This window comes from Mauremys reevesii, linkage group 1 (assembly GCF_016161935.1).
Source record: "Mauremys reevesii isolate NIE-2019 linkage group 1, ASM1616193v1, whole genome shotgun sequence".
NCBI classification, from domain to species: Eukaryota; Metazoa; Chordata; order Testudines; family Geoemydidae; genus Mauremys; species Mauremys reevesii.
The window spans coordinates 272498004-272512519 of NC_052623.1; the positions used below are offsets into that span (position 1 = coordinate 272498004).

At 41.3% G+C, this 14516-nt stretch overlaps 1 protein-coding gene across 1 annotated transcript in view; it reads left to right on the forward strand.

Moving 5' to 3' along the window:
* The window catches only part of LOC120374311 (heat-stable enterotoxin receptor-like), a 61177-nt gene extending 47477 nt beyond the window's left edge, over window positions 1–13700 (forward strand). Inside the window, exons 21-27 of the mRNA XM_039493770.1 lie at window positions 1116–1274; window positions 6857–7049; window positions 7448–7622; window positions 8734–8832; window positions 9578–9672; window positions 10171–10247; window positions 12446–13700. Coding sequence (XP_039349704.1) covers window positions 1116–1274; window positions 6857–7049; window positions 7448–7622; window positions 8734–8832; window positions 9578–9672; window positions 10171–10247; window positions 12446–12620 — 973 coding nt within the window. The 3' untranslated portion in view covers window positions 12621–13700. The remainder of the gene's footprint in view (window positions 1–1115; window positions 1275–6856; window positions 7050–7447; window positions 7623–8733; window positions 8833–9577; window positions 9673–10170; window positions 10248–12445) is intronic.
* Window positions 13701–14516: the final 816 nt, after the last annotated feature.

The following is a 14516-nucleotide window of genomic DNA, read 5'->3' on the forward strand; positions in this document are numbered from 1 at the left end:
CAGAGTAAGGTAATTATAGGATTTGAGTGAAATGAGTTTCCTACCATACTTTTTCTAATCTAGTTATTTAAAAGTCCCAAGCAATGGGTTTTCAGCCACTTCCCTTCAGAGACTATTTCACAACTTTTAAACCTATCCCCATAAGTCTGTCCCACCAGCCGCATGCTTATGTTTGTGTTGCTCTTCTCTGAACTTCTTCTAGATTGTCATTATTGTTCTGATAATGTTGTGTCTGTAACTGAACACAACATTCCAGATGAGGTCACACCAAAGAAGTGCAGAAAAATAGTTAGATTCACCTCCAGGGGCATGGAGCAACACACAATTCACGCCCAACAACTGCAACGGCAGCTGCATTAGAAGGGGGCTTACCCCAGGAGAGGGCAGTTGGTTTCACTGCCACCTTAACATGGATGTTTTGCATGGGGAAAAGGCAGTTTTAAAATCCAGCCAGGGCTCCATCAGAATCCGAATTATTGGATCTTCCAGTCATCTTGGCCCCATCTATTTCATAGGCTGCATCTGCTAGCTCAGGACTCCAAGTGAAGCATAGCTTGTGCTATATCATCTCTGCTTCTGGCAGATGGTCCATTGATGGGAGTCTTCAGTCCAGATCCCACCAGTGGAAACCAGCAGATCTCAATGAGTGAAATGTGACCCACAACCTGTTACTTCCCCGTTTGGTGATAAGATGCCATTGCAAAGGCAGCCCAAAATTGCATTGGCTTTTTTTGCTGCTATATCCCACTGCAAATTCATACCTAATTTGCTGCCTCCTATCACCTCTAGCTCCTTCTCAGGATTCTTGCTTTCCACGGTACTCTCTCCTGTTGAATATTTGTGTCTCAGGTTATTTTAAGTGACCTGAAACTGTGGAGATTAGCAGGGTCAGGAGAACTGGAGCTCAGAAAATTAGCAAGACATGGTGACCTGGGTGGGCCTGAGGCCTTTATGCCTTAAAAATAAGCCTTTGCTAAGAGGTGAAGTTATGAGCTTTGAGCAATTTCCATTCTAACTGCAAGGAAGCCACACTCTGAAATAACCTTCTGTAGCTCACTTTTGCCCGTGTCCTGCCAATGTGCTTTCTTCATCTTTTTCCCAACCACTATTCCCAGTAACTACCATAGTCAGACCAATGAAAACTACATGGATACCTTGATCCGGCGTCTGCAGCTGTATTCCCGGAACCTAGAGCATCTGGTAGAGGAGAGGACGGAGCTCTACAAGGCAGAAAGGGACAGAGCGGACAGGCTTAACTTCATGCTGCTCCCACGGTGAGTGTTAACCAGCAGGGGTTTCCATGCAGTAGGAAGCGTTCAATATTGACTGTGAGGCCCACTGGGGTGTAATGCATCAGAATCATTGTGGGAGGCTCCAACCACAGTGAGCGTGAAGGCGTGAATAATACTAGCTCCACAGAATAAATGGTAACAGTTCACAGTGCTTGCCTCCAGATATCCAGGTCAGACAAAATGGGCTAAAATATTCTGTGAGTTATAACAAGTGACTAAAAGCAGAATTTGGCCCACTTTCATTCTTTTTTGCCTATGATTGGCATTATCACCTTTCAAATGAGCTGTAGAACTTAGGTCCTGAACTTGTAAGATGATTAAAGATCCCATGTCTTTACCATTTAGCCTTTACTGACTGTTAACCCACATTAGGAAGTCCTCTCCTCTTGAGGTGATGGATTTGGTTTGGTTCTGCAGGGCTCTGATTGAAAAATACTGTTTTGCCAGCAGACCATAATAGTCATGGCATATTATGATTTTTTTGTCCACAGCTATTAATACAGAATCCCCAACATGCTCTTTCTTACAGTTTTTTCATCTCCTACACTGCCATGGTTTACAGATGACTTGCAAAAGGGGAGCAAGTGGGGTGACTGCTAGAGCACTTCAGGAGGAAGTTTTGTGCTAATTAGACTAGCTCGAACATTAAGAACTTTTACAGTTTTACGCCATGGTTGTGCAGGAGGCAAAGAAAGATTTGTTTGTGGCAAGCTAGCTGAGAGCTAGCTGGCTGAAGCATCACAGACATAAGATTGAGGTTGAGGTTGAGTGGGTTGAGGGAAACTATCACAAGAATTTGTAAAGATTATATTAGATCCCCAGATGGAGGGACAGCCATTTATAGAACATGTTGGTAATATGGGTGTTTTGTTAGACTGACTACTGCTCCAGGGTGCTTTGCTAGAAGCTATAGGCAAGAGTCTTGTATCTGGTGAGATGAATGGGACAGTTTCTTTCAGATGCAGGCAGACCTCACCACCATTGTTCATGCTTCTGTCACTTTCAGCCTAGACTACTCTAATGAGCTCTATAGAGAGCTATATCTTGATATCACTTGTAAATTGCAGCTGGTGCAGAATGCAGCTGTCTGCTTATTGAGTGGAATTTCACATTAAGAGCACATAATGCTGGTGCTCTGGGATCTGCACTGGCTGCCTGTTGGTATCCAAGTGGATTGAAGTGTTGGGTTTTACCTGTAAAGTATTAAATAGTTTGGGACTTGGTTGCCCATGAGACCACCTCTCTCCCTAAACTATACTGCTGCAATTGTGGTCAACAGACGACCTTGATACAGAAGAAATTGGGCTGTCAATTTCTGTCCCTAGCCTCTGTTCGTCAGAGGATGGAGATGGATGGAAGGAGAGAGATCACTTGATCATTGCCTGTTAGGTTCACTCCCTCTGGGGCACCTGGCATTGGCCACTGTCGGTAGACAGATACTGGGCTAGATGGACCTTTGATCTGACCCGGTACGGCCGTTCTTATGTTCTTATTTTCTTATGTCAACATGTTATTCTCTGTGAAGCCTGATCTGCTCTGGATCATGCTTCTCATGTGGTCTGCCAGATCAGCTAGCTTTCCAGAGAAGCTATGTCACAGCTTGCCAGGAGCAAGGCATCTTGTACCATATGCCCTTTGCTAGATGAGTAACAGTTAGTTGAAATTAATCTAAAGAAATGGCCACCTGGGCTTTTAAACTTTAAATAAAAATGAAGAGTTTGTTGCATGCTTAAACTGAAGGTGAGGTCAAATTGTGAGCCCCAGACCTTGTCATGGATGGTTTGGGTTAACACTGGGGAGCTGCTCTCCTGCCCAAGCTTCCCCCCATGCTCCCTCTTAGCAGAAGCAGACAGGCAAGTCTGATTGCCTATTGCCTCCTCAGAGCTCTTCTAGCTGCTGAAGGACCAAGTCTTATTGGTTCTGCCAGTACCAGAGCCTGAGTGGCTTCTCTAGGCCGTGCTCAGAGGTCTGCACTCATGGCCCCTCTTTCCCAGGCGACACTCTGCATTTAAGCAAATTTGTCAGGGTGGTGATGTATCCAGGGAAGGCCTGGTATACCCCATCACATGCTACACGGTCCATTTGTAGATGAGGTGGATGGAAAAAATGAGAGCAATGTAATTTATGCTTGTATTTGATACTGTGATTTTATTTGTTGTGAGGACACTCAGAGCTTTAAATGTGTGTCTGTTGGTATTAGAGTTATAAATCAAAGTAAATTCATAAATATAACTGAATGTCTCTGTTTACGTAAATGGGGGTGGGGTCAGTGTTGGTGGCCTTAACAAATTCCAACTTGGAGAATTATATTCTGCTAACCTAAAATCAGCCTGCAGTTTCATTTGGAGAAAGTCTTTGTTCTTTCTAAAATGGAAGCGTTGTTTTTGTTGTGTGCTGCTAATGAGTTGCCATATTCTGTCCCAGAAATTATTGTATTTCAGTAGTGGATGAAATAATCCTTATACTCACAGTGTGTAAAGTGCTTTGGGATCCTCCAAGATGAATGACTCTAGAGAAACATAAAATTATTATCATAAAAGTCGTCTACCATTTTGAAAGTTCTCACTTGCAGTTTATTTACAGATATTCGCTCTCTTTTAAAAGCCGGAGGTTATCCTAACACTGATCCTGTATTTCTTTGAATCAGAGAATCAAAGGCTGCTTCCACCTCTCTGTTCTAGTTCCCCCATCTACCCAGCTCAGCAGATGGTAAATTTGCAGGGCTCCCAGTTCCCTCTGCACTCTACTCTTTCTGATTCCCCATACAGGATCTTTGGGGAAAATATACAGCTGAGAGTGAAAATGTGACATTGTTTGCACAGACAGAGATTCAAAGTTTTGACAGTTTGTCAGCTACCTAGGAACTGCTCTGACCTGCCAGTGCCCAGGAAATCCATGTCTAAGGCCCCAATTCAGCGCATCCCTTAAGCAGGGCCGGCTCCAGACCCCAGCGCGCCAAGGCATGCCTACGGACGGTCCGCTGGTCCCGCAGCTCCGGTGGACCTCCCGCAGGCATGCCTGCGGAGGGTCTGCTGGTCCCGCGGCTTTGGTGGAGCATCCGCAGGCGTGCCTGCGGGAGGTCTACTGGAGCCGCGGGACCAGCGGACCCTCCGCAGGCACGTCTGCAGGAGGTCCACCAGAGCCGCGGGACCGGCGACCGCCAGAGCGCCACCTGCGGCGTGCCGCTCTGCTTGGGGCGGCGCAATTCCTAGAGCCGCCCCTGCACTTAAGCACATGGTTAAAGTTAAAATTATTTGCTAAATCAGAGCCTTAACTAGGAAGTACCTGTAGAGGCTCAACCCCACCCCGATCTGATCTAAAATTAAAATACTACTTAATGATTTAAAAGATGGGGGGAAAAAATCCAGGGTTGGTCTACACTTAAAAATTAGGTTGACATAGATACATCAGTCAGGGGTGTGAAAAAGCACCCCCGACCAACATAATTATAATGAACTAATCCTCAGTGTTGACACAGCTATGTTGATGGAAAAATACTATTGTTTAGGGAAGTGGTATTCCAACACCAACAGAAAATCCCCTGCAGTTGGTGGAGGCTGCGTCTACGCTACAGAGTCATGCCGGCATAGTTATGGCTTTTAACTATGCCAGTATAGTCTCCGTAGTGTAGTCATACCTCAGTTTGTTATCTGTAAAGTGTGGTTGAGTGGAGAAGGGTGGTATTGTGGCAAGCCCTTTCTGATTCACCTGTAGTTAAGATTTCTAACTGAAGAATTTAAAGTTGTCTTGCAACAGATGAGCACTTTCTAGCTTATGCATGTCTCACCATGACCAATAAAATAACTGATCTATTTGAATGCTAATGATATTGAAGAGGGTTGTTTGCCTAGAACTGGCCAAACCAGTCCTCCTCTATATATCTAGGTGTCACATCTGAAAGACTTACAGGAGGATACTAGAGGGAGACCTGTAGGTGCCATGTGCGAACAGAGGGCTAAACAATCTGGAGATAATTTGAAACATCATGGATTCCCAGACTTCATGTAATCATTATACATGATGATGGCCATACAGACTAACTGGTTTAAAAACGAGCTTGAGGATGGAATGAGGTCCTTGGGTGTACAGTGAACAATCATTTCACAAAATGAATTAATACCTATTTTTAAGATGACTTTTCAGTTAATTAGGTGACATAACCTGTGAATTTTGAGTGTAATGTCTACATATCTTTAGCTCCTGTCATCCTCAAGGATCCTGAAGTTTTTTACAAGCTTTACAAATGATATATATGGGAATCAATTCACCTTCTACAGAAATGCAGCCACCTCTGTGGTGGCATACAGCAGCAGTTTCAACAGCAAGCAACAACACTAAGGTCTTGTCTACATAGGGAATTTAGTGTGGAGTAAACTAGGGTGTGAATTGAAAGCACACGATCTATTTTGCTCCCCATATAGACACTTTTATTTTGCACTAAAATGGTCTTTGTGCGCTTTAGCTTAATATACTTCCAAAGCCCTAGGATGTGAAGAATGACAGACTGCCATTGACAACTGAAACAGGAGTGGGAATTCAGGGAGGCAGAATGTAATTAACCAACGTGGAATTTGGCCAGGACATCAAGCCAAACACCCCCAGTCTTGTCAAGAACAAGATGTGCAGAGAAAGCGTATGTGTGCAAAAGGACACTGAAAACTGGATTCAACTTCCAAAGCTGTCAGATGCTCACCAGACAGATTGGAACTAAGTAGAAAGAAGTATGGCTATGTCTGTACAGCCTCGCAGTTTGCACGATGAGGGTGTGAATTGAAGCACACTCTAGTGTGTTCTCCTGTAACTTCTCCATATGGATGCTGCGGGCGTGAACTAACTACTTCACATTAACATAGTCCTCTTTAAACAGGACTAAATTAGTACAAACTCGGTACCTTTTAGATTGCACCCACAGCATCCACACAGGGGAGTTATAGCACAGCACACAAGTATGTGCTGCAATTCACACCCCCATAGTCAAAACTGTGGGGCCATGTAGACAAGCCCTGAGTCTCCTTGGCTTTAGTGTGCACAATTCCAAGCTAGAGACTTGAAAGCAAGTCTTGGGAGGAGACTGCCTGCCTGATCCAGTCTTGTCTCTGGATTTTCTCAAGTATCAGAGGGGTAGCCGTGTTAGTCTGGATCTGTAAAAGCAGCAAAGAGTCCTGTGGCACCTTATAGACTAACAGATGTATTGGAGCATGAGCTTTCGTGGGTGAATAGCCACTTCGTCGGATGCATGTAACTTCTCCATATGGATTTTCTCAGTTATTATATATAGGAAGGCATAGGGATGCATAGCATTTTACAAAAAATAAGAAAAGTCTCTTCCCCAAGGAGTTTACAATCTAAATAAGATCTCATAATCTAGAAGGCTCTTGTAGCCAGAAATGCTAGCGTGTCTGACTTTCCAAGTGCCCGTTGAACTCATCACTAGAATGTTGGTTTGTTTACTTATCAAACCTTTATTTCTGAAACACTTACTGCTGTCAGGTCTAGGAGGCTGAGTTGTACTCTAAAGCAGAAGGTATATTTTATCTCCATTTCCCTTCCACCTTTATTCACAGGCCAGTGGTAAAATCTTTGAAGGATACTGGGCGGGTAAAGCCAGAGCTGTTTGAAGCAGTAACCATCTACTTCAGCGACATTGTCGGCTTCACCACGCTATGCCAATACAGCACCCCCATGGAAGTGGTCGACATGCTCAATGACATCTATAAGAACTTTGACCACATTCTCGACCATCATGATGTTTACAAGGTGAACAGAGTCTCACTTACACTTAAATAACAATCAGGGTACATAAAACATCACAGACAGAGTAATTGGGAATAGAATTTGGTAACAAAGGCTCAAAACCAGTACGCTAAATAAAGACAAATGAGAGAAGTACAGGCCAAGATTACGTCTCTCTAATGTGCTTCACATAGCTCTCTGTAAATGGTTTTTGATACCAAGTGGTCACAGATTCATTACCTAGAATGCTGTGTACTGAGCTCTTCACTACTAGAAAGATGTCATCTATTTGGAAGGAATTTGGCAACCCTTCACTTTCAAAGAAGAGATCAACAAGATGACTCTCACAGGCCTTTTCCATCTGCAATTTGTATGCATCTTCCAGTAACTGGGAATGGTAACTGTTAATCCTGTTTCCACAGGTGGAGACCATTGGTGATGCGTACATGGTGGTGAGTGGCTTACCAAAGAGAAACGGCAACCGCCACGCAGTGGACATCTCTATGATGGCACTGGATATCCTTAGTTTCATGGGGTCCTTTGAATTACGACATCTTCCAGGCCTGCCTGTTTGGATTCGCATTGGGATTCACTCTGGTATGGGGTCATGGCATCTGAACATGAATGACATAGCTATTCTATCTAGATCAAAAAGTAAACAATGGCTAAAAGTGCTCATGCTTCATTATTCATAAATTGATTCTGTCTGAGGACTATGGCATAGCATGACACACAACTGGCCAGAAGCACTGTCAGTCGCCTTCCTCGAAAGCATCAGGTATAAAAGACCATTGTTTGAGGAAGGGCAATGGACTTAAATAGACCATAGGCTTGCTCCCATACCATTTAACAACCCCATTTCTGTGAGGTTGGTACCTCTTTAGTTCTTTGTGAGATTGAGTTGGTGACATTATACCCACCTGAGTCCTTAGAGACCTTTCCTCCCCCACTGAAAAGCAGGCCTGTGTTAAATGCTTTTGAGGCAAATGTTCTCACCAGGCCCACTCGAGAATCAATTTTTGAATTACTTTATTAGAGTGGCATTGTGGATAATCCAAAGACTCCAAGTACTTGGGGAAACTTTATCTTTTTATTTTTTCTTGTTTCAGTACTCTGTTCTTTATGTCCATCACCAGAGAAGGAATATAACAATTCAGTTATTTGGGAAGGCTCTAAAGACACCACCAGAAACTTCTTCATTATTAAGTTCATTCTTTCCATCCCCTGCTTCCAGAGCTGACACTTAGGAATTATGCTAAGTGCTAATGCTAAGTGCTAAATGCTAATGCTAAATGCTAATGCTAAGTGCTAAATGCTAATACTTCTGCATTTTTGTCTGTACAGAAATATATTCAAATAGTCTTTTAATATATTTAATACATTTAATATATTTTACAAGCTGAACAGAGACAGGCCTGGTCTACAGCTGGATATGAGACCTCCAGACACTGTACAAAGTGATGTAGATAGTGCTTTCAATCAGTGCTCACCTCAATGCCCCTGCTCTGCTACTAGAAGTGCCATCTTCCAGATGAGACCACTCACCCACCCCTGGACACTAACAAATAACTCCCATAGTTATGATGGCATCATGCTAATTCCTAAGTTTCAGTTTCTTTCTGTCTGAGACCTCAAGGGCTTCTCGGAATCCCCATGGAATAACAGCCTCTCTGTCTTTCTCTTTCCCTGCCCTATCCTCTGCTTTCAGGTCCATGTGCGGCTGGTGTGGTTGGGATTAAGATGCCTCGTTACTGTTTATTTGGAGACACGGTTAACACAGCTTCAAGGATGGAATCCACAGGTTTACGTAAGACTTGAAGCTCACCCCTCTGTGTAATCTGGCAGTAGGCTAGTTGTGCGCTCAAATCTAGAGTTCCTTCTCCAGCCAAGAACAACTTTATCATCAAAGCGTAGACATTTAAAGATAGAAGATCAAATTGTCCATTCGTCCACTCCACTCTGGAAAATGCAGGCCTATTCCTAGTTTTTGCTTCCTAGTAGATGAAGGGGGTAGGTGCCTGGCTGGCTCAGTTCCTGAGGAACTGGTGGTTTTAATGCTGCTGAAATTTAATTTAATTGTATTTATTATATAATTGATTATGTTTGGGCACCTGGTGACTTGAATAGTCATCTTTATTATATTAAATATAAATGAATAAATATCCCACAGTCTACTAGTTTTGCAACTAGGAATGTTTCCTGAGAGCCAGCCTAAATTTTCTTCTCTTTGCTCAGTTTCTTCCCATTCCTTCTGCTTCTCCTTCTCCCACCCCCGGCCCAACCGCAAATACTGTAATCACTTCTATCCTGAAGCATTGGTTGGTCCAGCTATAATTATTTAGTTGTTTTAGTCTTTTCTCATATATAATGCTATGTGATGGAGTAGTTATTTTTGGGTTCAACAATATAGGGGTAGTTTTAATGTTATTTGCTCACAGAATGAGTCCTAAGACATCAATGACAATTAGATATACCTCTGCCATAGCACAGGTTTGCACAGAAAATTAACATCAAACAAATCAAACATTTGTTGCTTGTTTGTTTATTTTTAGCTTTACGGATTCATGTAAGTGGGTCTACTATTGCCATCCTGAAGAGGACAGACTGCCATTTTCAGTATAAAACGAGAGGAAAGACTTACCTGAAGGTAACATATACCATGCCTACAAACACACAGGAATGAAACTTATCTAAAGGTATCATACACCTGAGATGTTCACCTGTCTTAGACAAACAGCAGGAGAGCAAGAGAGATGTATCTGTTGGTAACAGGGTGATGGAGACACCATTCTAGTGTTAATATAGCCATTGAAAAAGCATTTGAGGCATAAGTCAAGGCAAAACAGATGTCCAGGAAGTACTGTAGGTAAATTATATAATTGGTAATAAAAATTTGGAGAGGAGGCAGTGGTGAATGGACCTGGTGGGAGAGACCTATTAATTTGCTCACCTTTGCTTTGTTACATTTATTTGTTTCGGTTTATAAAATTTGATAGGTGCCCATCCTATGCTCTGGGTGCCTGTTACATACAGTAAGCAAAGATAATACAACCATCATATAATACAGTATAATATAAAGCATATAAATCATATATTGTGCCTATCTAATCCGTAAATTGTGCTTCTCTCTTCTCTGACATATTAGGGCAAAGGAACTGAGATTACCTACTGGCTGACAGGGGTGAAGGACCAGCAGTATAATCTCCCAACACCTCCTTCTGTGTAAGATGTTCTTTAATTGTGGGAAGGGAGAAAAAAGCTCTCAGGCCTTGCACTTCAGCCTTCACCAAAAGTGCTGAAGTGCATTTCTCTCTACAAAATTTTTAACTTACTATACTTTTTGGTATTCCTTGGGCTCATGTCAAGGACACAGCAGTGTATATGTATATGAACACATGCAAGTATACGTATTAGCATTAGTTCTGGGATTGCTAATAGGCTTACATACTTTACTGGATCAGGGCCTTGGATGAGAGACATTCAAGGAAAACTCACCAGAAAGGGGTGTTGATTTAGTAGGTGCAGGTTCAGATTGGGGGAATAAAGAGCGGTGATACTCTCCCAAGCTTTACCCCCAGTCCAGGCTCCAATCACTTGTAACGCTAAAATGAGATGCCAATCACAACAAAATGTGCAGATTTTATTATGTAATTTCCCTTCTTTTTTCTTGTATGATTTGATCACTAGTGAAACAGTTAGTAACATTAACATTAAACTGTCATCACTAAGCTTCAGACTCTATACCAAAATGAGATGAATGAGAGCAGTTCACACCTCTTTGTTACCATTGTAGGTTGTCTGCAGACTCAGGCACCTCTTTGTTTATATTGGGTTCTCATTTTAAAGATTACCTTCACAGGCATAAGGTCTAGAGACTTAATTTTTAAAAACTTCTTAACAAAACTTCAGTTTCTGGAGCATAAGAGAGGAGTTACCAGGTAAAAATGCTAGGTTGATGTCCTGGTTTAATCAGACCCAAGTAGGTAACAGTCTTCCTTTTGAATTAACATTGAGTCAGTTTCCAAAGTAAAGGGGTGTAGTGACATTGAAGTGCTGCCTTTCAGAAGTGACATAAAACTGAGTTCCTGACCACTTGTGGTAATTTAAGATGTACTTTGCTCAATACAAAGGGCATTAATTCCAGCGACATGATCAAATTAAAGTCTGGCTGATTACATTTTTCCAAATAGTTTCAGTGAGATATGGAGTTCTTCTTCACTTCCTCTCCTATCCTATTGTGTAGTGTTGCTGTGTACTATTTACACAGCTGTTGTGATCCACCTCAGAAGTGACTGTGTTTCAATACAGATTGAAGTAATTCCTTTACATACTGTATATGGTAGTTTGTAAATTAGCAATTTAAGATCTCTGATTAGCTATGTCACTTAAATCAACTGGTATTGGTTTTGTTCCCTTTTTGGGGAATAGATGAGTGTTTGTATAACAAATCTTTCAAGAAAACTTGATGCTCTCTGGTCTGGAAAGACCCTAACAAAAAATACCTCTTACTTCTTACCCCCTGAGAGAAGGGCAGTCTCTTCTGCTTTAGGTAGATATGAATGAATGGGCAGCGTGTTGAACTTGTGCAATGGGACATGACCTAATTCTCAAAACGTTTGCAATAATAATAATAATTAATAGTATCTTACATTTATTTAGTGCCTTTCACCCCAAAAGATCCCATCTGTGGGCTTAGGAAGTGATATTCCTGGCCTACTTTCTTCAGTACATTTCTTTTCTAACTAGGCACTTTTTTTAACCTAAAGAAATTTTAAAAAGAGCAACAAAGAGAATCGTCTTTAGGGTTTTGGCACTCCCTCTGAAGGTGTGTTTGAAGATATCCCTCAGACCCTACCCATTGCTATCTGTCATGCTTATGTCTTCACTCTGTGATATGGCACCAGTCTGATATATATGGAATTTTTTAATTGTTCTGCATGGGACATACCTGTGAAAATCATACGTGTCTCATGAATTTCTGGCAGAGTGGCAATTCTAAGAATACTACCACTATTTTGAGAGACACCTGCAGCTGAATATTACAGGTACTTGAAACTGAATCTGGTCATAGAGTCAGAGCCATAGTCCATTTAAACTAGGTTTGTGAATCCAGTTCAGGTTTTTCTCCTCTTCATTTGAAGCGATTTCACAGATTCTACAGGTGGGAGATTGTGATGCTAAAACAAACTTCTTTGGCAGAGACAGTAACCCATATTGTCAGGAACAGTCACAAGTAGATCCTGAATTGGATTTCTATGTCCACTTGGAATTGATTCTGCCCACAATCTATCTCATTAGTATATGGAGGGCTTCTGGAAAGATGGTAGGATAGAATTGTCTAAAAATGGCTTGGGAACTGAGGATCCTAGTTACCTGTACTGCATGAGTCACTGAAATCTTTCCTCTCCTGCTATTTCCAGGGAGAATCAGCAGCGGTTGCAAGATGACTTAGCAGGGATGATAACAGAGTGTCTGGAGAAAAGGCAAACTGAAGGGGTCCTGGTGCGTGAGCCTTCCCGGGTGGCCAGCTACCGAAAAGGCACCCTAGAGTACCTGCAGTTGGCCACCACAGAAAACTCCAGCACCTATCTGTAAAACTGGATGTCTAATGTGATATAAAAACCATGTACAGGCTTTGGAAGATACTACACAGAGGCTGGAGACTGGCACTCTCAGGGAGAGCTGGGGGAAAAAAGAAGATTGTTCTCTCTTTGGGAAATGTCTCTACCACATGGCTTTTTAATCAGTGAATCAGATAGACCCTTTGCTGTGGTGCCAAAATGTAGTTGCCTCAGTGCTTGCTGCATCTTCACAATCACCTGATTGCTTTACCCAGGCACATCCACCCTGATTTGGGGAAAGAGAAAATATCCATTTGAGACTGAAAGATATTGTCTAATATTTTTAAAATGTGATCAGCTGTTCAATCACCCATTTCCCAAAGTCTTCTCTGTAGAGTCTTAATTTATCGTGATTTTAAACTTAGTGTTTAACTTGTAATTTTTTATTTGAAAAAAAGTGCATTTATATATTTTTGAAAATATTTAAAATGTATGTAGATATGGACCTGCATATTTTGTAATTTTGTTCTTTTGTAATTTCCCCACGGTATATTCTCAAGTGTTTTGTTTAGTCAGATTAATCTAGCTCAAAAAATGGTGCCTCCACTGTTTCTCTAGGGAGCTTATTCCAAAGTTTGGATGGTTTCTGAAGCATATCTGAATCTCTTGGGTCTACAGAATTAAGTTGATAATCTTGCAAAAATTGGCTCTGTCATAATATTTCTCTACTTCTGGCCGCAAAACCAGAAGCACACAGACCACTGCAAAAATTAAAAATAAAACATAACAGAACATAACATAACTCAAAGAGTTTCATTTCAACTTTTGGGTGAAGTTTCATGAGTGAGCCTTTTGTTTGGATTTTATCTGAGCTGGCTCAACCATATGATGCTAAAATCAACACTTACTGTCAATTATCCACTTTAGCAAAGAGCCAAAGTACAGATGTATAACAGAGGAGACAACTGGCATTTCAGTGAAAAAATAATCACTAGCAAGCAAGATTTTGGTAAATGACTTTCTCTGCATAAGTGGCTTTCAAACTGTGGTCCATGGACTTGTAAATGACCTGTATGCAAATGGTGGTCTGCAGGGTTGCTTCTGTAACAGTGGTGAAGCCTTAGTCAGTATTCAAACAATGAAGCTTACTGCTTCAGCTGTCATTCAGTCTAGCACTCTTATGGTTTCCATAAACTTCTTTGACTTAAAGAACAGGAGTACTTGTGGCACCTTAGAGACTCTCTAAGGTGCCACAAGTACTTCTGTTCTTTTTGCGGATACAGACTAACACACGTGTTACCTGAAACCTTCTTCTTTGAAAAAGTAAAATAAATAAAAAACAACAACACAATCACTTTTTTTTTTGCAGCTGCTTCTTTCTCTTTCTTTCTTTCTCTGATTTCTTCTTTAAAAAATTTTTTTGTTTTTTTAAAATTTAAAAACAGAAAAAGGAGAGGATACACACATATACAGAAGAGAAGAATTGAAGTGCTAAAGTTTCCTGAAAAGCAGCTGGGCAGCTGGGGGGCAAGGCAAATGTAAAATCCAGGAAGAAGAAAAAAAGAAACTAAGGAAGAAGAAATAAAACAACAGAAACATATAACTGCTAAATCAAAACTGATCAAAATCAATTGTAATATTGTTTCTATTTTACTATTTTAAAATCCGTATTATAGCATTATAGTTGCTACAGGGAATGGGGAGGACTTGGATGAGAATGGAAGAAGATGGTAGGAGTTCCAAAAGATGGCTTGTCTTTAGAAGTGGTCCATAGTACCAAAATAATACAAATAAAAATTGAGAACCATTGCCCTACACTTCTGTTTGGCTCCTTATTAAATTAGTTTTAAGTGGGTGAGCAAAGGGGTATGCTCCCTTACTTTAGCGTAGTAGTTTATATGCCCTGTCTTTCTAAGCTGGATCTTTTTCA